This window comes from Aotus nancymaae, unplaced genomic scaffold (genome assembly GCF_030222135.1).
Source record: "Aotus nancymaae isolate 86718 unplaced genomic scaffold, 86718_ANA_hifiasm-v0.15.2.pri h1tg000028l, whole genome shotgun sequence".
In the NCBI taxonomy this organism is placed as follows: Eukaryota; Metazoa; Chordata; class Mammalia; order Primates; family Aotidae; genus Aotus; species Aotus nancymaae.
This window is the reverse complement of record NW_026988441.1, coordinates 24,126,873-24,151,176: the sequence shown is the minus strand read 5'-3', so window position 1 is coordinate 24,151,176 and position 24,304 is coordinate 24,126,873. Positions and strand designations below refer to the sequence as shown.

The 24,304-nt window shown below is 38.5% G+C and overlaps 1 protein-coding gene and 1 pseudogene across 1 annotated transcript in view; one reads left to right on the top strand and one right to left on the bottom strand.

The window, feature by feature from the left end:
• LOC105726268 (zinc finger protein 726-like) overlaps positions 1-24,304 on the top strand; it is a 52,473-nt gene that overhangs the window by 16,849 nt on the left and 11,320 nt on the right. The window contains exons 3-4 of the mRNA XM_012465672.2: positions 13,736-13,862; positions 14,656-14,751. Of these exons, the coding sequence (XP_012321095.2) occupies positions 13,736-13,862; positions 14,656-14,751 (223 nt within the window). The remainder of the gene's footprint in view (positions 1-13,735; positions 13,863-14,655; positions 14,752-24,304) is intronic.
• Positions 4,989-5,741, bottom strand: LOC105726285 (cdc42 effector protein 3-like; annotated as a pseudogene).

The window sequence follows — 24,304 nt, the reverse complement described above, 5'->3', positions numbered from 1 at the left end:
TGGCGCAATCTAGGCTCACTGCAATCTTCACCTTCTGATCTCAAATGATTCTCTGTCGCAGTCTCCCTAGTAGCTGGAATTATAGGCGCCTGCCACCGTGCCTGGCTGTTTTTTTTTTTTTTTTGAGACGAAGTTTCGCTCTTGTTACCCAGGCTGGAGTGCAATGGCGCGATCTCGGCTCACCGCAACCTCTGCCTCCTGGGTTCAGGCAATTCTCCTGCCTCAGCCTCCTGAGTAGCTGGGATTACAGGCACGCGCCACCATGCCCAGCTAATTTTTTTTTTGTATTAGACAGACAGGGTTTCACTGTGTTGACCAGGATGGTCTCGATCTCTTGACCTCGTGATCCACCTGCCTCGGCCTCCCAAAATGCTGGGATTACAGGCTTGAGCCACCGCGCCCGGCCCTGTTTTTTGTATTTTTAGTAGAGACGAGGTCATTGGCCAGGCTGGTCTCGAACTGCTGGCCTCAAGCAATGCGCCCGAGTTGGCCTCCCAAAGACCTTGGATTACAGACGTGAGCCACCGTGCCTGGCCAATTAATCATTTTTTTGACAAAACATTTGATGGCACACTTAAAAAGATTTGTTTTCTTTCTGTAAATATTTCCTATGAGAAGAAAGCAAAGAATAATCTCCAGACACTGTATTGTAAAATATCTCTGAGCATTTTTTTTCCCTAGACGGAGATATCTTACCAGAATGTGTGTAGCTCTACTGAATTAGTAAATTTCAGTAACAGTACATTTCAGTCCCCAATTTGTAAACAGGATCTCAGAAGCAAAGATGGGCTTCTGGAGTTTGTGACTGGCATCTGCAGTGATAACAATGTTATGGGACTGAGCCTGAATCAGGGTCTGTGCTGATTCTGGGTGGTGTCAGAATTCAAGTGTTAGACAGTAAGTTGGTGTTGCAGAATTGCTTCATGTTCAGCAAACTACAGATTTGGTGCCAGAAGAAAGATATTACAGACTCCTGGCCTAGAATAAAACTCTGGGTGCCCAGGAATTGGGAGGCTGTGCCCTGCTCTACACAGGCTGTCACACTGTTTTTTGTTATGTGATTCCAGCTGTCATTCCAGGGTGACAGAGGGCTAAAAACTTAGAGGAAAGGAGCTCTGATGACAGACCCCTTTTGCCGCAGCTGCCACAACAGGATTTTCACCCACTCACAAACATACCCCCTAAGCATTAACGTTTCCATACCTCTTCCAGGACAAGAAACCACACTCAGGAATTTTACCACGGCATTTTTGATCCTAGTACTTTTTTGCCAAAAACTTATGAAAGTGTCTACAAGTCTCTTGGCATATTCCCACCTCCAAACACTCAATCTGCAGTAGCGGCAACCTGTTTTCTCCACCAACCTAGGGTTCTGGACCACCGGTTCATAATGTCATCTGCCTGCGTGGACCCAGAAATAAATCAGAGTACAGCCCCACCTGGGCCACCCTATATAGCACAAACCAGTCCTTCAGCCTGCATTGCACTCTTTCCCATCCAGGAGTTTTGTTTTTTGTTGTTTTTTTTTTTAACTTTTATTTTTGGTTCAGGGGTATACATGCAGGTTTGTTATACAGCTAAAATTGTGTCATACGGGTCCTAAAGTACTAAACATAGCACCAAAGAGGTATTTTTTCTGACCCTGTTTCTCCTCCCACCCTCCACTAGGCCTCAGTGTCTGTTCCCGTCTATGTTCATGTGTTTTTATTATTTAACTCTTATAAATAACATGCATTTGATTTTCTGTTTCTGCATTAGTTTTCTAAGAATAATGGTCTCCGACTTCCTGTTGCTGTGAAGAACATAATCTTTGTTTCCTGTTTTTTTGTTGTTGTTTCTTTGTTTGTGACCACACAGTATTCCATGATGTTTACGTGCCATATTTAAAAAAAAAAATTGTATATTTTATTTTTGGAGACAGTCTCACTCTGTTTCCCAGGCTAAAGTGCAGTGGCATGATCTTGGCTCACTGTAGCCCCAACCTTCCAAGCTCAAGCAATCGTCTTTTTTTTTTTTTGGAGACAGTCTTGCTCTTGTTGTCCAACTTGGAGTGCAATGATGCCATCTCCACTCACTGCAACCCTGCCTCCTGGGCTCAAGCGATTCTCCTGTCTCAGCCCCCTGAGTAGCTGGAATTACAGGCACCCACCACCACCATGCCTGGCTAATTTTTGTATTTTTAGTAGAGATGGGGTTTCACCATGTTGGCCAGGCTGGTCTTGAACCCCTGACCTCAGGTGATTCACCCGCCCGCCTTTGCCTCCCAAAGTTTTGGGATTACAGGTGCGAACCATTGCAGTGAGCCAAGCAATCCTCTTGTGCCTCAGCCTTCCAAGTAGTACTGCTATTCCTGTGACTACAGGCATGTAACACCATGCCTCGCTAATTTTTCTTATTGTATTTTTTTAGAGATGGGATTTTTTCATATTGCTCAGGCTGGTCTCAAACTCCTAAGCTCAGGCAGACCAGCTGCCTTGGCCTCTTAAAGTGCTGAGATTACAGGCATGAGCCATTATGCTCAATCATAACATATTTTCTTTATCCAGTCTACCATTGATAGGCATTCAGGTTGATTCCACGTCTTTGCTGTTGTGAATAGTGCTACAGTGAACACGCTTGTTCATGTGTCTTATGATAGAATAATTTCTATTTCTTTGGGTATACACCCAATTATGAGGTTGCTTGGTGAAATGGTAATTCTGTTTTTAGTTGTGTGAGAAATTGCCACACTGTGTTTTATAATGGTTGAATTAACGTACACTCTTGGCAGCAGCATAAGTATTCCTTTTTCTCAGCAACCTTGATAGCATCTAGTTTTTTTTTTTTTTACTTTTTAATAGCTGTTCTCACTGTCATGAGATGGTATCTCATGTTTTTTTTTTTCTTTGCATTTCTCTCTAATCATTATTGATGAGCATTTTATTATATGCTCGTTAGCCACATGTCTGTCTGCTTTTGAAAAGCATCTTTTGGCCGGGCGCAGTGGCTCACGCCTGTAATCCCAACACTTTGGGAGGCTGAGGCAGGTGAATCACGAGGTCAAGAGATCGAGACCATCGGTCAACATGGTGAAACCCCGTCTCTATTAAAAATACAAAAAATTAGCTGGGCATGGTGGCGCGTGCCTGTAATCCCAGCTACTCAGGAGGCTGAGGCAGGAGAATTGCCTGAACCCAGGAGGCGGAGGTTGCGGTGAGCCGAGATCGCGCCATTGCACTCCAGCCTGGGTAACAAGAGCGAAACTCCGTCTCAAGAAAAAAAAAAAAAAAAGCATCTTTTTCACATATTTTGTCTACTTTTTGGTGAGGTCTTTTTTTCCTCTTGTAAACTTGTTTAAATTTCTTCTGGATTCTGGATATTAGACCTTTGTCAGAAGCATAGTTTGCAAATATTTTCTATTATTCTGTAGGTTGTCTGTTTACTGTGTTGACAGTTTCCTTTGCTGTGAAGAAGCTCTTTAGTTTAATTAGGTCCAATTTGTCAATTTTTGCTTTTGTTGCAATTGATTTTGATATCTTCATCATGAAATCTCTGCCAGTTTCTATGTCTAGAATGATAGTTCTTAGGTTATCTTCCCGAGTTTTTTTTATAATTTTAAAATAAACATTTCAGTTTATAATTAATATTGAGTTGATTTTTGTATATAGTGTAATAAAGTTTCAGTCTTTTACATAGAGCTAGCTCGTCATTCCACCACCATTTATTAAATAGGGAATTCTTTCCACATTTCTATTATCACCTTTGTTGAAGATCAGATGATTGTAGGTCTGTGCCATTGCTTCTGGGATTCCTATTCTGTTGCACTGGTCTATGAGTTTGTGCAAGTTCCATGTTGCTTTGTTTATTGTAGCTCTGTAGTATAATTTGAAGTCAGGTAGTGTAATGCCTTCAGCTTTGTTATTTTTGCTTATGATTACCTTGGCTATTCAGTCTCTTTCATTTTGTATAAATTTTACAATAGTTTATTTTTTAGTTCTTTTAAAATATTTTGGTCGTTTCTGCAGAATAGCATTAAATCTAAATTTTTAGGGGGAGTATGATTTTTAGGATATTGATATTTTCTATTTATGAGCATTAAGTTTTTTTTTTTTTCATTTGTTTGTGCTATTTCTGACTTCTTTAAGCATTGTTTTGTAATTCTCATCAGGATCTTTCACCTTCCTGGTTAACTGTATTCCTAGTTTACCTTTTAGCAGCAGTTCTGCATGGGATTGCGTTTAGGATTCATATTTGGCTTAGATGTTGTTGATTTACAGGGATGCTGCTAATTTTTGTACATTTATTTGTATCCTGAAATTATTTTTTTTTTTCCAAAGGCACATAAAAATATATTTTAACTTTAAAAATAACTTAGTTACAGTAATACTTTGCCCTGTGTCTTACCAACATGTAGCTGACAGTCAGAATTTTGCAATATAGACACAATATGTAGGGATATATAAGAACTACAAGAAAATCTCCAAAACTCATAAAGTTCAAATGTGAAAACAGAAAAGTTTTAACACTGGAGAATTTGCTATGGTGAGCCCAAGCAATATATAGAAAAGAGTCTAGAAAAAAGGTTTAGGTGTTCAATAAATTTTGACTTCCTCTTGCTCAGAAAACATTGTAGTGCTGTAAAGTTCAGTAAAGTTTCTTAATGTGACTCACCCAGCCCTGCATAGCTAGTGTCAATCCTGGCCAAGCCAGGTTTCTTGTGTGTCTGCAAACAAATATGTGAGCCAAACATCACCAATGCCTGCTGAGAATGGGCTCTGACTGACTCACTTCCTCTTTTTGCCAAGGCAGGTTTCGCTTCGTTGTTTTTTCTAAATTGTTTTTGCAAACAGGGCGTAACAGGTAAAAAAAATATATATATATTTTGTAAGAATATTATTTTAGAAAACCCTTCACAAAACTGCAAATACAGCTCCAGAAGCCTCTTCAACTGCGGTTAGTTTAGTTTGTTTTTGTACCTTTTACCCCAAAGGAAAAAAGTTGGCATCGTGTTACTTATTTTTATCCATGACATTCAGCAGCTCTTCCAAAAGTGAGGGCCCAAGATCCAGCTGCAGGGAGAGAAGAGAGCCTGTGAGGTCAGAGAGGGACTTCTCTGACTTAGTCTTCCCTTTGATGAGTTCGCGTGGGGTGGGATGGTCAAACATGTCCTTGGCTGTCCAGTCGGGGTACTGTTCTGGCAGGCTGGAGGAGTGGCTGTCCCTGCCCTGGCCGGGCTGAGATGCAGAACCGCTGGAGCCCCACGAGGTGTCTCCCTGGAGGACGGTCTTGTTCAACAGACTGCTTTTCTCCTGAGCTTTTTCCTCCATGACGGGTTCGCAGCTAAGCCTGGGCAGCTTTGCTGGCCCAAAGGACCCCTGTTTGGAATTAAATGTCACCGGTGACAGTAAGGACAACATGAGAGCTTGGGACCCTCCAATGGCCGGGAGAGAGATGGCATTTTTGAGCACTGGGAAGGGTGTTTGAACACGGAGTTTGAGGTGCTGTTGGCCCAGAAGAACTTGTTATGCCCAGGGAACTGGCCCAGGTGTGCTTCCTCCTGGTTTCCAGGTAAAAGCACATAGTTCCCTTGAAGAAAGGAAATTTTCTAAAGACGTTGTTCTGGCCCTCTTTGCTGATGTGGATGGTGTGGTGAAATCTCCAAACCAGGGATATCAGGAGACAGAATGTCCCTCAGTTTAATATTTTTTCCTTTCTTGTTATTGGCTGGCTGCTTTCATGTACATTGGAGTCTTTGCTGGCATTTTGGAATTTGAGAATGTCTATTTTGCAAGCGGGAATGAGAGCCACTTCCTTCACAGATGGTATACGTTTCTGAAGAATCTTTTTTGATAAAAACTGTCACGTCAGTTTTCTCAAGCAGCTTCAGAAGTGGCTCTAGCTGTATGAGGTTCCGGTGTGGCGAGCAGTGACCCACAGGGAAGCAAGGCCACCTGAGTGTGCCGCCCCAGCCAGGCCGAAGCTCCCCAGCTCCTTCACAGCCCGGGCTCTGGTGAGCATGAGGGGCTGTATCCTGAAATTATACTGGAGTTGTTTGTAGGTTTAAAGAGATTTTCTGCCAAGGCTATATGGTTTTCCTGATGTAGAATCATGTTGTCTGCAAACAGGAATAGTTCAAATTCTTCTCTTCCTGTTTAAATGTCTTTTATTTTATTTTTTATTTTAATTTAATTAATTAATTTATTTGAGATCGTGTCTCTGTTACCCAGGCTGGAGTGCAGTGACACAATCTTAGCTCACTGCAACCTCCGCCTCCTGGGTTCAAGCGATTCTCCTGCCTCAGCCTCCTGAGTAGCTAGGATTACTGGCACGCGCCACCATGCCCAGTTAATTTTTGTATTTTTAGTAGAGACGGGGTTTCACCATGTTGGCCAGGCTGGTCTCTAACTCCTGATCTCGTGTTCCACCTGTCTTGGCCTCCCAAAGTGCTGGGATTACAGGCATGAGCCACCGCGCCCGGCCAAATGCTTTTTATTTTTATCTTTTGCCTGATTTCTTTGATCAGGACTACCAATTTTATGTTGAATAGTAATGTTGAGAGAAGGTTTCTTTGCCTTGTGCCGGTTTTCAAGGAGGAATGCTTGAAGGCTTTTTTTTCTTTTTCTTTTTGAGATAGAGTCTCCCTTTCTCTCCCAGGCTGGAGTGCAGTGGCACAATCTTGGCCTACTGCACCCTCCACCTTCTGTGTTCAAGAAATTCTCCTTTCTAAGCCTCTTGAGTAGCTGGGATTACAGGCATCTGCCACAACACCTGGCTAATTTTTGTATTTTTATTAGAGACAGGATTTTGCCATGTCAGCCAAGTTGATCTTGAACTCCTGATTTACCTGCCTTTGCCTTCCAAATTGCTGGAATTACAGGTGTGAGACACTGGCACCCATTTGCTTCCAGGTTTTGTCCATTCAGTATGTTGGCCGAAGGTTAGTCATAGATAACTTATTTTAAAATATGTACCTTCATTGCCTAGGTTGTTGAAGGTTTTTAACATGAAAGATGTTAAATTTTATCAAAACCTTTTTCTGCATCTATTGAGATTATCTTGTGGTTTCTGTCTTTAGTTCTGTATATGTGATGAATCACATTTATTGATTTGTGTATGTTGAACCAACCTTGTATTCCCAAAATAAATTCTACTTAATCATCGTGGGTTAGCTTTTTGATATGCTGCTGGCTTTGGTTTGTCAGTATTTTGTTGAAAAGTTTTTCATCAGTGTTCAGAGATTTTGGCCTGAATTTTTTTTTTTAATGTTTGCCAAATTTTGGTATCAGAATAGTGCTGTTCTGATATAATGAGTTGGAGAAAAGTTACTTTTTCTTAACTTCTTATAATATTTGCAGTAGAAAAAATACCAGTACTTTTTTGTACATCTGTTAGAATTCAGCTGTGAATCTCTCTGGTCCTTGGCTTTATTTGGTTGGTAGGCTATTTATTACTAATTCAATTTTTGAGCTTCTTATTCATCTATATAAGGCTTTGATTTCATTTTTGTTCATTCTTAAAAGGATATATTTGTTCAATAATTTTTTATTTTTTTCTAATTTTTTTTGTTTGTTTGCAGAGGTGTTCATAGTAGACTTCAATATATTTTGGGGACATCAGTGGTAATGTCTCTTTTGTTATTTCTAATTGTGTTTATTTGGACCATCCCTTCTTCCTTCATTAATCTAGCTAGTGGTTTATTTATCTTATTATTGTTTTCATAGATTTAATTTTTGGATTTCTTGATATTTTATAAAATTTTTATGTCTAAATAGCAGTTCACATCTGATTTTGGTTATTTCTTGTCCACTGCTAGCTTAGAGGTTGATCAGCTCTTGCTTTTATTTATGATGTCAGGTTATTAAAGATCTTTTTAATTTTTTAATTTGAGCATTAAATGCTACAAATTTCCCTTTCACACCAGCTTAGCTGGTGTTATTGCAGTGATTCTGATGTAATTTTTTGTTTCTTTGTTTTTTTTTGGAGATTGAGTTTTGCTCTTGTTTAGGCCAAGTGCAACACCACAATCTTGACTCACTGCAAGCTCCACCTCCTGGGTTCAAGCATTGGCCTACCTCAGTGTCTCAAGTAGTTGGGATTACAGTCATGTGCCACCACGCCCACCTAATTTTCATAATTTTAGTAGAGACGGGGTTTCATCATGTTTGCCAGGCTGGTCTTAAACTCCTTACTTCATGTGATTTGCCTACCTCAGCCTCCCAAAATGCTAGGTTTACAGGCATGAGCCACTGTGCGTGGCCCATTTTTTTGTTCTTATTTGTTTAAAAGAACTACTGGATTTCTGTCTTAATTTCATTATTTGTTAAAGAGTTGTTTAATTATATAATTATATGATTTCAAGTTGTTTTCTTTTTATTGAATTGTATTTTTGTCAAGCTGTGGTCTGTGTCTGTGGTTTATGAAATTTTGAGGTTTTTGAATTTCCTTTCTTCTTCTTTTTTTTTTTTTTTTTTGTGATGGAGTCTCAGTCTGTCACCCAGGCTGGAGTGCAGTGATGCAATCTTGGCTCACTGCAACCTCCACCTCCCAGGTTTAAGCGATTCTCCTTCCTCAGCCTCCTGAGTAGCTGGAGTTACAGGCACACACCACCACACCTGGCTAATTTTTGTATTTTTAGTAGAGACGAGGTTTCACCACATTGGCCATGCTGGTCTCTAACTCCTGACCTCGTGATATGCCTGCCTCAGCCTCCAAAGTGCTGGGATTACAGGTGTGAGCCACCGCGCCCGCCAAGATTTTTCAATTTTCTTAGGCTTGTTTTATTTCTAATTGTTTAGTCAGTTTTAGAGTATGTACCACGTGGTGATGAGAAGAATGTATGTTATGTTATTTTTAGATGAAGAGTTCTATAGGTGTTTATTAGGAGTATTTGGTCAATTGTTGAGTTTAGGTCCTAATATTTTGTTAATTTCCTTCTTCAGTTATCTGTCTGTTAGTGCCTGTGGGATGTTGTAGTCTCCCACTATTATTGTGTCAGAATCTAAATCTCTTCATAACTCTCTGAGAGCTTGCTTTATTCATGTGAACTCATGAATTTTAATAACAACTTTCTCTCCTCTATTTTTTCTCCAGTAAACATTCTTTTATGTGCACACAGTGTGCAAAATTTAGATTTCCAAGACTTCAAGAACATGTTTAGAGACCTGGCTATTGTAAAAGAAAAAATAAATTAGAAATAAGATGCTTAATTAGCCTACATAAAAATAAGAGAAATGCTATAACAGACTACCTGAGACTGGATTAAAAAAAAAAGGTAAAAAAAAAAAAAAAGAGAAAATATCTCATTAAAAACTTTTTTCTTAAAACATTTAGATTATGTGCAGATTTTTATCTCCTTTTTAAAAAAATACATGTAAATCATATAACAGCTAAATAAACCTTTTGTCAATTTTTGTTGATTCAGGATTGTCTTTATCTGGGACCTGAGATTAATTGCTTTGCTTTTGCTTTGGCAAAAGATTATTTTTATGATGTTTAGTCCTTTAAATTTGACACAGATTTGTTCAGAGTAAAGGTCATTCCAAGAGCACAGAAAAGTTGAGCAGAAAAATAGGATTAAATTTAGCAATACAGAATTATAAAGGCTAAAAGATACGAGTAAGTTGAGAGAAACCTGATTATCCAAGGTGATTATTTGCACGCTGAAGTACTTATAATACAAAAGCAAAAAGAATTCAGTTTATAGTCGGACATGGTTGCTCACGTCTGTTATCCCAGCACTTTGGGAGGCCGAGGCGGGTGAATCACTTGAGGTCGGGAGTTTGAGACCAGCCTGACCAACATGGAGAAACCCCGTGTCTACTAAAAATACACAATTAGCTGGGCGTGGTGGTGCATTATTGTAATTCCAGCTACTTGGGAAGCTGAGGCAGGAGAATTGCTTAAAACTGGGAGGAGGAGGAGGTTGCTGTGAGCCGAGATCATGCCATGGCACTCCAGCCTGGGCAACAAGAGCAAAACAGCAGCTCAAAAAAAAAAAATGGAGTTCAGTTTGTTAACTGAACACTGGAATCTGTTGTCATACTTTGGTTTCTAATTATTACTTGAGTACAGTTAGCATAGTTATGTATAGTGTTTGTAGACAACCTGCATTCATATGCATTCAATAGTATTTTCGACAATAGTATGAATATAAAGTCACAAGATTTACTTTGAATGAGTTTCTTACTTATTTTAATATTGTGATTCATACTTTTGAAATATAGTTTTTCAACTGAATTATAGTTACAGAAAAATTTTAAAAATTTTACATACAGTATGAATAGTACATTAAAATTATTCGTACTTGCATGTTTATATCTAGTATCCAAAGAAAATTTACTACCAAATTGTTACACTAGATGTTAGTCTGATGTGCATATTAATTTAACCAATAGAGATGACTATAGGTAAGCATAATTTTAGTGTTTTTTATTTCACAAATTAAAATACTGCTATTACAGGACAAATAAAGACAGGTGATGTGGCCACCTCAAAACTGTAACAGCTCTCCAGTTAGCTGTGTTGCAGGCTCACATGTATTCCATTATGTTAACACAGTCAGATTTTAATTTTTTATCAAAAAGTGCTGTTGGAAGTTTTCAGCTATATTTGAATATAGATTCTGCATTCAATGGCTAGAAGATTAGAGAGTAGCAGAGATGAAAAAAATATTTTAAAATTCTGCTGATAATATGCCGCTTCCTTCATAACACTCATGTTTCTCATGTTGAGAGTGGCTATGCACTTTGGGTATTTAGAGAGAAATTATTTTAAAAGAAATATTTTCTGGCTGACTTGATCAATCTTATACATAATCTCAGTTTTTTCATAAGACACTTTTAACTTCTTTTTTTCTCTCAATACAATCTTCCTCGGATTGAGAGCTGTTTTGCTTTTGAATGCTTTGTGTATCTGTTTTAGAAGCCCTATTAGTACCCCATGATGTCTGTGAAAGACGTGAGCTGCCACAGTGAGAACTCTTGGAGCTATCTCTATCTGGATGCATGCTGGAAATCCGGCAGTATTTTTCCTATGTCACCATTATAAATAAAAACTGTGGCTTAAATAATGCTCTTATTCCCATTATTATGAAGGTACAGTTCTACCCAGGAGTCCTGCAGGCTCTCCTCCTGCAGCTCAGGCTTTATTTTTTATTTTTATTTTTTGGTTGAGACAGAGTCTCTCTCAGTCTGTCACCCAGCCTGGAGCGCAGTGGCGCAGTCTTGGCTCACTGCAACCTCCACCTCCTAGTTTCAAGCAATTCTCCTGCTTCAGCCTCCTGAGTAGCTGAAATTAAAGGCACCCACCACCATGCTCAGGTAATTTTTTAAAAAATTTTTTTGTGGAGATGGGGGGTTTCACCATGTTGACCAGGCTGGTCTCAAACTCCTGACCTTGTGACCTGCCTGCCTCAGCCTCCCAAAGTGCTGGGATTACAGGTTGAACCACCACCACACCTGGCCAGGCTTCACTCTTTGATGTGACACTAAAATGCTGCTTTGACAATTGGCATTCACCTAAGATGCGAGCTGCCAGCTGTGAGCGCTGTGCTGTAGACATTTTATGCATTGTGAGATGTCAACATAGACATCTGAGATCCCTCCTTAGAGATTGTGGCTCTTTGACCCTTTACATCTTGTATATTCATCTGATACAGTTATGTGAGAGGCTCCAGGTGTAAATAGAATCTGATGGCAGAACCCTAAGTGTTAACAAGCATCTTAGAAGTGAGAGATCAAAGCTACAAAGTATCCAGAGCCCTGAGCACAACTACACCTACCTGTAAAATGTGATACTAGAGTAGAATAGTGTCACACCCTATTGAGCGCATAGTACGTGCTTAATAAACATTGCATTAGTACATGTGCACATGTTGTTTTTCAAATGCAGACTTACTCAGAAATTGCTGCTTTCTGTTTTCTTTGTAAACTTTAAAGAGCCAGCAGATAATATGATAGTTTAAGATAGAGAATGGTTGTCTTAATTTGTATCAGAAGTATTTGTGTTGTGACAAGAGTGCTGAATTTAAGGACTCTGCTGTGCCTCATTTTTCTAAGTGATGCTAATAATGCTCCAGAGAGGGTCTCTGAAAAATACTTCTCTATATACCAGAGCCTTCTCTACATCATGGCTTCTTATATGCCATGCAGAATTCTCACCATGAATTTTTGATCTGCAGTATTAAAAATGTTTGCTTTGTGGCTGTTGAACATGGAAAGGTGTGGATACTCAATATTTCTGTGGGGAAAACCGGGGGTTCTTAGTAAAGATGGAGAACATGTAATGTTGAGGTTCTACCTGCGTTCTTTATTATCTCTATGTATTATACGGTTAAGAAACTGCTAATTTAAACAAGATGGCATTTATTACCCAGAAAGTTCTGAAAAAATTATCAGGAAATACCTGCTCATTAGGCTGTTAAAGAAAGACCACTTGAAATCACTATTCAAAATTGTAGAACATGGAAGATAACTGTATCTTGAACTTTCCATAAAACTGATGTTTTCTTTTTTTTTTTTTTTTTTTTTTTTCCCCCCGAGACGGAGTTTTGCTCTTGTTACCCAGGCTGGAGTGCAGTGGCGCGATCTTGGCTCACCGCAACCTCCGCCTCCTGGGTTCAGGCAATTCTCCTGCCTCAGCCTCCTGAGTAGCTGGGACTACAGGCACGCGCCACCGTGCCCAGCTAATTTTTTGTATTAGTAGAGACGGGGTTTCACCATGTTGACCAGGATGGTCTCGATCTCTTGACCTCGTGATCCACCCGCCTCGGCCTCCCAAAGTGCTGGGATTACAGGCTTGAGCCACCGCGCCCGGCCAAAACTGATGTTTTCTTATGATTAAATTCACACTGCAATTTACTTCAGTGTGGGCAATATCTCAGTAGTGATGCTGTGTCCTTCTGGGTGTATCAGCACATTATAAAAACTTATCCTAGTGCAGTTGATGTTAATAACTCACTTGCTTAATAAGCTCTCTTACAGATTTTTTCACTATAGAGTCAGTTTTCTCTTCATCATGAAGTTTCTTTATGCAGCCGAAGTGCATAAGCCATTAAGCCATCACATATTCTGGCAGCTGTTTTTTTGTTTTTGTTTGTTTTTGTTTTTTGTTTGTTTGTTTAGTTTTTCTTTACATTTATCTTTCTTTGGTAAATGAAAGCTCTCATCTTTGTTTACAGGCCAGAAAAACTGAAAAAAATCACAGGCTCTTCCACTTACTGGATGTTTGGCAAAATACTCTTTTGGGGCCAAAACATTGGCATTACTGGTGAGCTTGTTAGAAATTCAGTAACTCAGACTCTATTTCAGATCTCCTGAAAAAATAATCTGCATTGACAAGATGTCCAGTGTATTATACACATAAAATTTGAGTAGTACCTTCTAATGAAACATGTTTATTTTGTCTGAAAAATATAAATATGTCTTTTTCATCTGAAAAATATACACAACCCATTCTGTATTATGTAAATGTAGCAGTCAGATGTACATGTTAGTGTTTATGCCCTCAATTTTACACTTTATCATCCAGACAAATATCATATATACACTGATGTTTGGATATCATGCCACTCTGTTTTCTCAGAGTTAGAGAATACATTAGAAAATGTTTGTGTGTTGACAACTATTTTATTGAATAATTTCATTCACTCTTTTGAGTCAGAACTGGTTTTATTCACTTTCTCATTTTACCTTGAGTCAAATGAAAAATTCTGCTCATAGACACTTTGCGAATATATGTGTTTGTGTGTATTTTCCAGGAACTGTTGACATTTAGGGATGTGGCCATAGAATTCTCTCTGGAGGAGTGGCAATGCCTGGACACGGCACAGCAGAATTTATATAGGAATGTGATGTTAGAGAACTACAGAAACCTGGTCTTCTTGGGTGAGCATAACTTCAATACACAATTTCTAATATAAAGATTTCATTTCTCTTTTGTAGAATATTCTCTGGTTACTTATACTTTGAGATTTCTGTTTTTAAGAAAATCCTAGGCCGGGCGCGGTGGCGCAAGCCTGTAATCCCAGCACTTTGGGAGGCCGAGGCGGGTGGGTTACGAGGTCAAGAGATCAAGACCATCCTGGTCAACATGGTGAAACCCCGTCTCTACTAAAAATACAAAAAATTAGCTGGGCATGGTGGCGCCTGCCTGTAATCTCAGCTACTCAGGAGGTTGAGGCAGGAGAATTGCCTGAACCCAGGAGGCGGAGGTTGCGGTGAGCCAAGATCGATCCATTGCACTCCAGCCTGGGTAACAAGAGCGAAACTCCGTCTCAAAAAAAAAAAAAAAAAAAAAGAAAAAGAAAATCCTGGGGATTTGTCTGTTTAGAAAAGAATTTCTTAAAGATGTTTCATCTTGACCTGAACTTTCCATATTTCTGAGGTAATTTGTGTCCTTCACTTTAGACTAGTGGTAATTTCAGAAGTTTGGTGGTGTAAAATTTTTAGACCTTAAAATCTAATTGTCTTCACCAATTTTTGATTCAGTAGTACCAGGTGAAATTAAGAACCTACAAAATTAAAATATTTTCTAAATATTTAAGCATTTCTGCTATAAATTAGCATATTGGATAAATTTATTAGAATATTCTATTACATCCTCCTTACAGAGCGCATTGCTAAGTTGGTAATTGGAGAATATGAGCAAGATTCATGTTATTTATTTTTAATAAAACAGGTATTGCTGTCTCTAAGCCAGACCTGATCACCTGTCTGGAGAAAGAAAAAGAGCCCTGGAATATGAAGCGATATGAGATGGTGGATGAACCCCCAGGTAGGTGAGAGTGAATACAACAGATGACATGGATGAGAGGTCCAAAGTCAAGGAGAAAGACAGTCTTTAAAGTGATTTGGGAAGCTGTGATCTAAAGGAAATAGTTTTTGGGAAGCCTGAAATTATTTTAAAAATTTTACTCTCACATAGAGGCATCTTCTGCTTATGCTTATAAAATATCTTAGAATTCTGTTTCTTCAGTGGGCTTCCTTCAAGTTTATAGTGACAGCCAAAGTACTGTTCATGGCATATAAAAGAGTGCACAATCTGATGCCTTTTTTCTGTTTTTTTTGTTTATTTGTTTTGTTTGTAGATAGATAGATATCTATATAATTTTGAGATACTCTGTGTTAAACTTTTTTTTTTTTTTTCTGAGATGGAGTTTCACTCTTGTTGCCCAAGCTGGAGTGTAATGGCACAATCTTAGGTCACTGCAACCCCTGCCTCCCAAGTTCAAGCAATTCTTCTGCCTCAGCCTTTTGAGTAGCTAGGGTTACAGGTATGCACCACAATGCCCGGATAATTTTTTGTATTTTTAGTATAGGCGGGGTTCGCCACGTTGGCCAGGCTGGTCTCGAACTCCTGACCTCAGGTGATTCGCCCACCTTGGCCTCCCAAACTGCTGGGATTAGAGGCATGAGCCACTGTGCCTGGCCTACACTATTTTTTAAATTCTCTTTTTGCATCACATCTGAAATTCATGAGAATAGTGGTTTCTGTTCCATTGGTTTTTTTTGTTTGTTTATTTTTCTTCACATTTCAGTCTGTTTTTATTACTATAGTCTTGAAATATAGTTTGAAATTATAAAGTATGATGTCCTTCTGCACTGTTCTCAAGATTCTTTGGCTACTCAAAGTTTATTGTAGTTTCATGTACATTTTAGAATTGTATTTTTCATTACTGTGGAAAAAAACACTGGAATTTTGATAGGGAGTTTATTGAATCTGGAGATAAATTTAGATAATATGGCAGTTTCACAATACTTATTCTTTCAATAGAAATAAAATATTTTAAAATTTATCTGTGTCCTCTTGAATTTTCTTCATTGACATATATGTCACTTAAAAGATCTATAAGCTCCGTGGTTTAATTTGTTCTAAAATTGATTATTTTATTACTATTGTAAATAAGATTTATTTATCATATATTAAAACCTGTTTAAACTAATGAATACATATATATATATCAATACACGTATATATGTATGATTACATGATCAACAAAGAGAAATGTTTTACTTATTGGTCTTCAATTTCAATGACCTAATTTTTTTTTTTTTTTTTTACTATTTCTTCTTCACATACTTTCAGTGCTATGTTAAAATAGAATTATTGGGCTGAGCGCGGTGGCTCACACCTTTAATCCCAGCACTTTGGGAGGCCAAGGCGGGTGGATCACGAGGTCAAGAGATCGAGACCATCCTGGTCAACATGGTGAAACCCCGTCTCTACTAAAAATACAAAAAATTAGCTGGGCATGGTGGCGTGTGCCTGTAATCCCAGCTACTCAGGAAGCTGAGGCAGGAGAATTGCCTGAACCCAGGAGGCGGAGGTTGTGGTGAGCCGAGATTGTGCCATTGCACTCCAGCCTGGGTAACAAGAGTGAAACTCCGTCTCAAAAAAAAAAAAAAAAAAGAAAAAAATAGAATTCTTGACAATAAGAAACAATAGTTTTTCATTGATGTCTGTAAATTTGAAGGAACAAACACTTCTTCAGATTTTTATAAACTAGTTTAAGAAAGTAAAATCTATTTTGTTGGACCCCCAGTGTGATAGAATGCTCTCTGGGTTTGTAGTGAAGAGGGGTTGTAGCTTGGTCTTAAAGCTGCTGAGTTTGCACAAGGGTCCACTTTTAGTTTAATTTTGGTACAGAGTGAGTATCCTTCAGGACTTTGCAGGGCAGACCCAAGGGCTGGTTTCTGCAGTCAGGTCTGCATATGGTGGGCTTTATATCAGGGTGTGGATCAGCATGGGTTTTTACTGAGTACAAGAGAGGATTTTTTTCAGGTCACTCTGGGTTTTTACATAGACAGAACTGGCCATCAGCTGTGGCTCAGGAAGCTGGAACTGCATCATGGAACTGCTTCAGGGACCACAGTAAAGGCCAAGGTCTGCAGGCCTGGTACATGGCTGTAAATAAGAGTCTTTTTCCAGGCCTCTGGAAGGGCAGGACCTCCCCGAGACTGTGGCTGGAAAGAGTTTAGGATGGTTACAGAATAAGTTTAAAATTCTCAGTGGAATCGAGTTAGGTGGAACATTTTCTTGTCTGTAGCCAAAAAGAGTAGTCCTGTAGTTTGCCACCTGAATGAGGGCCTGCCTTCTAAAAAGGATTACCTTCGATCTTGGGCCTTAGCAGAGTTTCACACCTCCCTTCCTGGATCTCAGAGCTCTCTTAAAGGCTCTTATTTTTGAGACGAGGTCTTGCTACGTAACCCAGGCAAGTCTTAATATTTTGACCAGAAGCAATTCTCCAACTTTAACGTACCATGTAGCTGTCATTACAGCTGTGAACCTGCTTCTTTCATAAAGGCATTTTTGTCAGGAATGGCTTATAAATTTTCTTCCTGTCAAAGGATAAGCAAATAGGGTACCTTTTACTTTTTTATCTTATTAATGTTACTCTGCAAATGTTTACTTTCTATTTTCTACTTCAAATTTGTCTGTAATTTTAGATTCAGACATTTAGGACAGTATACTAGAATTTACATGTTGTGCCTGAATTAAATTAGATAATTAGTATGCAGGTAGGCAAAAAGGAATTATAAAATTTTAAACTACTTTTGTCAGCCAATATCTAAATAACAGCATAATTTACTCCCCAAATATTTGTTTTCTTTGTAAAGCTCTTACCATATTGTGCTAAATATGTATATAATTTAGCAATGTAAGGCTATTCTTTGCTTCTAAACTGATTACAGTAGTTCTATTTTGTGTAAAAATAGCATATATTTAAAACGTAAAAATTGGCATGTTTCTTTTAAATGCTTATCTAGTAAAAGTCTCTCATTAGCATCACCTATTTATGATTGTACTGCATTTTCCCTGAAATTTTATTCCCATACAGTATATGGCAGTACTTTAAAATGCCTGCCTTCCATAAATGCACAGTTACAGTCAAACATTGCAGTTACCTAGACAAATTATTTTTATTTATTTATTTATTTTGAGATGGAGTTGCCCAGGCTGGAGTGCAACGCTGAGATCTAGGCTCACCACAACTTCTGCCCCCTGAGTAGCTGGAATTACAGGCATGCATCACCACACCTGGCTAATTCTATATTTTTACTGGAGATGGGTTTTCTCCATGTTGGTCAGGCTGGTGTCAAACTCCCAACCTCAGGTGATCCACCCACCTTGGCCTCCCAAAGTGTTGGGATTACAGGCATGAGCCACTGTGCCAGGTCTGTTTGTTAACGTACGTTATTGTTGCCAACTAGATTTTATGAGTAAACATTTCTGTTATTAATTGACTTGCAGTTCTTTATTAGTGTGTTTTTTTAGTGTAATTTCTTAACATAAGTTGATTGTGTCTATTGGTTTTACTTATGTATTATAATTTTAGACAATTTGCAATTGTTTGTATACTTTAAGTTAATGTGGGGTTTAACTAAAAGGTAAATGAGCCATACGTCTATCACAATCAGATTATATATATGTGTGTGTTTATATCTACAGATATGACTCCAATTTTGGTTATGCCTTATCTTGTATATATTCTTTCTTAGCTCATTTTCTTTGTTTTCTTGTTGAGATGGAGTTTTGCTCTTGTTGCTGAGGCTGGAGTGCAATGCACACTCTTGGCTCACTGCAGCCTCCACCTCCTGGGTTCAAGTGATTGTCTTGCCTCAGCCTCTCAAGTAGTTGGGATTACAGGAATGTGTCACCACGCCTGGCTAATCTTTTATTTTTATTTTTAGTAGAGATGGGGTTGCTCCATGTTGATCAGGCTGCTCTCAAACTCCTGACCTCAGGTGTTCTGCCTGCCTCTGTCTCCTAAAGTGCTGGGGTTACAGGCATGAGCCACCTTTCCCAGTTTCTTAGCTCATTTTTGATGTTGGTTTTATCTTGTCTAAGTGAGTAGCCTTGGAAATAGTCTTATTTTCACCATGTGTTTAATGATGAATATGTATTTCCTTTGTGTGAGAAAAATAAATATTCATCATTATCTTTTGTAATTTAAAGATAATTTTTAAAAAGATATATAATTCTGTATTTTTTCCAGGTTTTTAAAAAAATAATTGTTGTAAAAATACATAACATATAATTTACCTTCTTTTTTTTTTTTTTTTTTTTGAGACGGAGTTTCGCTCTTGTTACCCAGGCTGGAGTGCAATGGTGCGATCTCGGCTCACCGCAACCTCCGCCTCCTGGGTTCAGGCAATTCTCCTGCCTCAGCCTCCCGAGTAGCTGGGATTACAGGCACGCGCCACCATGCCCAGCTAATTTTTTGTATTTTTAGTAGAGACGGGGTTTCACCATGTTGACCAGGATGGTCTCGATCTCTTGACCTCGTGATCCACCCGCCTTGGCCTCCCAAGGTGCTGGGATTACAGGCTTGAGCCACCGCGCCCGGCCTTACCTTCTTAAATCTATTTAAATGTACATGTTAGGGCAAGGCATAGTGGTGGATCACATCTGTAACACCAGGATTTTGAGAGGCCAGAACAGGAGGATTGCTTGAGACCAAAAGTTTGAGACCAGCCTGGGCAAAATATGGAGACACCCTCTCTACAAACATTTTTTTCTAAGAAATAGCCAGGCATGGTGATGTGTACCTGTGGTTCCGGCTACTTGAGAGATTGAGGGGCAGGATTATTTGAGCCTGGGAGTGTATGGCTGCACAGCATGTCAACTACATTCACCTCATTACGCAAAAGACTTCTTGAAATTTTACATCTTGTAAAACTAAAACTCAGTATCCATTAAATAACATTTACCCATTTTATGCTCTCTCCAGCCCTTGACATTCACCCTTCTACTCTCTGTTTCCACGAGTGTGACTATTGTATGTATCTCATATAAGTGAAATCGTAACATCCGTCATTTTGTTACTGGCTTATTTCAGCTGACATAATATTCTCAGTGTATCTTTAAATGTGACAAGATTTTCTTTAAGGCTGAATAATATTCTACTATATCAAATATGTCTTCAAGGTCCTATGTTGCATATTTTAGATATAGATTCATAAATGGAATTGCTGGTTTGGATAATTTTATTTTCAATTATTTAAATTAGTTATAACATTATAAAATAATGGGTGCATCTTTGTTTTTCACCAAGAGTCAACCCAGCTAATTTTTTATTTTTAGTAGAGACAGGGTTTTACCATGTTGGTCAGGCTAGTCTCAAACTCCTGATCTGCCCGCCTCGGCCTCCCAAAGTGCTGGGATTATAGACATGAGCCACTGTGCCTGGCCAAGGGTTTCATTTTTATGGCATCATTAACAGATTTAGTGTTTTTAAGAAATTGATAGTGGTCTTTTAAATGGCTGTTAATGAAATTTTGTTTTTCATTGTGATTTTTATTCATTTCTCTACAAAATAGTTTTGTGTAGCCTTTCAAATGTATTTTTCATTTGTCTTTTTTTATTTCAATTATTTCTCTATTTCTAAATAGTTATTCAACTTTATTGTTCAGTTTTTTTTTTTTTTTTTTTTTTGAGACGGAGTTTCGCTCTTGTTACCCAGGCTGGCGTGCAATGGCGTGATCTCGGCTCACCGCAACCTCCGCCTCCTGAGTTTAGGTAATTCTCCTGCCTCAGCCTCCTGAGTAGCTGGGATTACAGGCACGCGCCGCCATGCCCAGCTAATTTTTTGTATTTTTAGTAGAGACGGGGTTTCACCGTGTTGACCAGGATGGTCTCGATCTCTTGACCTCGTGATCCACCCGCCTCGGCCTCCCAAAGTGCTGGGATTACAGGCATGAGCCACCGCGCCCGGCCCTATTGTTCAGTTTTAAAAGTTGTTTATATTTTTTGAATATTGACTCCTATCACATGTGATTTGTACATATTTTCACAAATTTTCTAGAAGGCATTATCCCTCTATTATTTACCTAGATGTGCAGAAATTTTGAAGTGTAGTATAGTTCAATTTTTCTGTTTTTTTCTTATTTAAATGCTTATGCATTTAATGTTTTATCTAAGAAAATGGCACCAAGACTAATGTCATCTGTTTTTAAGAGATTAGGAAGCTATCTGGCTGGGTGTGGTGGCTATGTAATTCCAGTACTTTGGGAGGCTGAGTTGGATGAATCATGAGGTTAGAAGTTCGAGACCAGCCTGGCCAACATGGTGAAACCCCTTCTCTACTAAAAGTATACAAAAATTAGCCAGGCGTGGTGGCACACATGTAATTCCAGCTACTCGAGAGGCTGAGGCAGGAGACTCGCTTGAGCTGATACTGCACCACTACACTCCAGCCTGGGTAACAGAGCAAGACTCTGTCTCAAAAAAAAAAAAAAAAAATACAAAAAAAAAAAGTTATCTTCTTATGTCTAATTAAAATATTTTTCACATATGGTTTACAAAAATAATCGAAGTTTATTTTATTGGTATGAATATTCAGTTTTTAACATTTTTTGAAAATATCATTTTTTGTGTGTTATATGCTCATGTCAATTTTGTGGGAGTTTTTTTTGGCCGTATACAGAAGAAGCGTTCATTTCTGGGCTCTCTATTCAGTTCTTTCATCTGTTTATCTGTCTTTGTGTCAGCACCACATTGTTTTGGTTATTGCTGCTTTTTTTTTTTTTTGAGAAGGAGTTTCACTCTTGTTACCCAGGCTGTAGTGCAATGGTGCAATCTCGGCTCACCACAACCTCCACCTCCTGGGTTCAGGCAATTCTCCTGCCTCAGCCGCCTGAGTAGCTGGGATTACAGGCACGGGCCACCATGCCCAGCTAATTTTTTTGTATTTTTAGTAGAGATGGGGTTTCACCATGTTGACCAGGATGGTCTCGATCTCTTGACCTCGTGATCCACCCGCCTCGGCCTCCCAAAGTGCTGGAATTACAGGCGTGAGCCACCGCGCCCAGCTATTGCTGCTTTTAATACGTTTCAAAATCAGAAATTATAAAGCCTCTTTGTTCCTTTTCATGGGTGTTTGGCTATAGCTCATAATAAAATTTTAACATTTTAAACATTTTTTTTAAAAAACTGCTATTGGGATTTTTATAAAGATTATGCTGAATTTATCTACCACTGTAGTTGCACTGATATCTTTGAAGAAATAATTTCTTTTTTATTCCTTAGCAAAAATATGTTGTAGAGTGTGTTTTATTTTCACATATTTTTGAATTTTTAAATTTTAATTTCTAGTTTGATTCAGTTTTGGTCAGAAAACACAAAGTGTATACTTTTGGTTTTAAACGTATTTGTTGTTGTTGTGTCTGTTGTTTTTGTTTGGAGACAGGATCTTACTCTGTCACTCAGGCCGGAGTGTACTGGCATGATTTTGACTCACTGCAGCCTCAACCTACAGGGCTCAAGTGATCTTTCCACCTCAGCATCTCAAGTAGTTGGAACTATAAACATAAAGTACCACGTCTGGATAATTCTTTGATTAGTTGTAGGAATAGCGTCTCACTATGTTGCCCAGGCTGGCCTCAAACTTTTAACTCCAAGTGATCCTCCCACCTTGGTCTCTCTAAGTGTTGGGATTATGGGAACGAGCTACACCACCCAGCTGGCATTCTTAAATTTCATAAGTCTTAGTTTGTGTCCTAACAGAATATGCCAGGTACAAATAAGAATATTGTGTATTCTCTTGCTTTTGACTGGAAAGTTTTATATGTGTCTGTTAAACCTAGTTGGCGTGTAATACAGTTTTGATATTCATGTTCTCCAAACCTGATGCTGCAATGTAATTTTTAATGTTGGATGTGGGAACTGGTGGGAGGTATTTGGGTCATGGGGGCAAAGTCCTCATAAATAGCTTGGCACCATCCTGTTGGTGATCAAAATGTTTACACTCCATTAATTCAAATGAAAGCTGGGTTATTAAAAGAACCTGGCTCCTTCACCTCATACTTGCTCTGTCTCTTATCATGAGATAGGTAGTTACTCTTTGCCTTCAACCATGATTGTAATCTCGCTGACACTCACGAGAAGCAGATGCTGGCACACGCTTTTTGTAGAGTCTGTAGAACTGTCAGCCAAATAAACTTTATTTCTTTATAAATTATCCACTCTCAGGTATTCCTCTATATGTAAAATAATTAATACAGTCCATAGTATTGTCTAGGTTTTCTGTTTTCTTGCTGATTTTTTAATCTGAATTTTCTATTTATTACTGAAAATGGGGTCTTGATATCTACAATTATTACATTGCTACGTATTTCTTGCTTTACTTTTGTCAGTAATTGCTTTATGTATTTTGGAGCCCCGATGTTATATATACACAGATATAGATAGATAGATATAATAGTTATAGATTTGTGGTAAATCAACCCATTTTACAAGTATATGCTGTCATTGTTTGTCTCACGTTAGCTTTTGACTTAAAGCATATTTTGTCTAATATCTGATTATAGTTACTATTTTCATAAAATACAGTTTTCTTTCACTATGTGGTTTTCAGCCTGTTTGACTCAATGCTAAAATAAGTCCCTCGTGTGCAGTATATTGTTTGCTTTTTTCTGAAGCCACTAAAGCGCTTCTTCTTTTTTATAATTTCATTTATTTACTTGTTTATTCCTTGATTTTTGAGACACATCTCATTCTGTCAACCAGGCTGGTTTATGTTATGATTATGGCTCACAGCAGCCTCTGCCTCCCAAACTCAGAAGATTCTCTCATTTCAGCCTCTTAGGTAGCTGGGTTACAAGTTTGTAGCATCACACCCAGCTAGTTTTTTGTGTATTTTTGGTTGAGACAGGGTTTTGCCACATTGCCAAGGTTGGTCTCAAATTTCTGAGATCCAGTGATCAAGCCCACCTTAACCTCCTAAGTCCTGAGATTACATTTCTTTCTAATATGTCATTTAATTCATATTTAAAATTATTTCTTAAAATGAACATATTAGTTATATTGTTATTGTTTTATGTGTTTCTGAGTGGTAGTGTTTTTAATATATGGTTTTATTGACAAATTTTATTTCAGTTGGGTAGTGATGTGCTTCAATTAGTTTTTAATTTTGTTTTGCACAGTTTCTATAAAATCTTCATAATGTTCTTGTGTATTAGTTGTTTTCATGCTGCTGATAAAGACATACCTGAGATTGGGCAATTTACAACAGAAAGAGGTTTATTGGACTTACAGTTTCACGTGACTGGGGAGACCTCACAATCATGGTGGAAGGTGAAAGGCATGTCTCACATGGAGGCAGACAAGAGAGAGAGCTTGTGCAGGAAAACTCTTCCTTACAAAGCCATCAGGTTTCATGAGACTTATTCACTATTATGAGAACAGAACAGAAAAGACCTGTCCCCATGATTCAGTCACCTTCCACCCCATCCCTCCCACAACATGTGGGAATTAAAAATGAGACTTGAGGCCGGGCGCGGTGGCTCAAGCCTGTAATGCCAGCACTTTGGGAGGCTGAGGCGGGTGG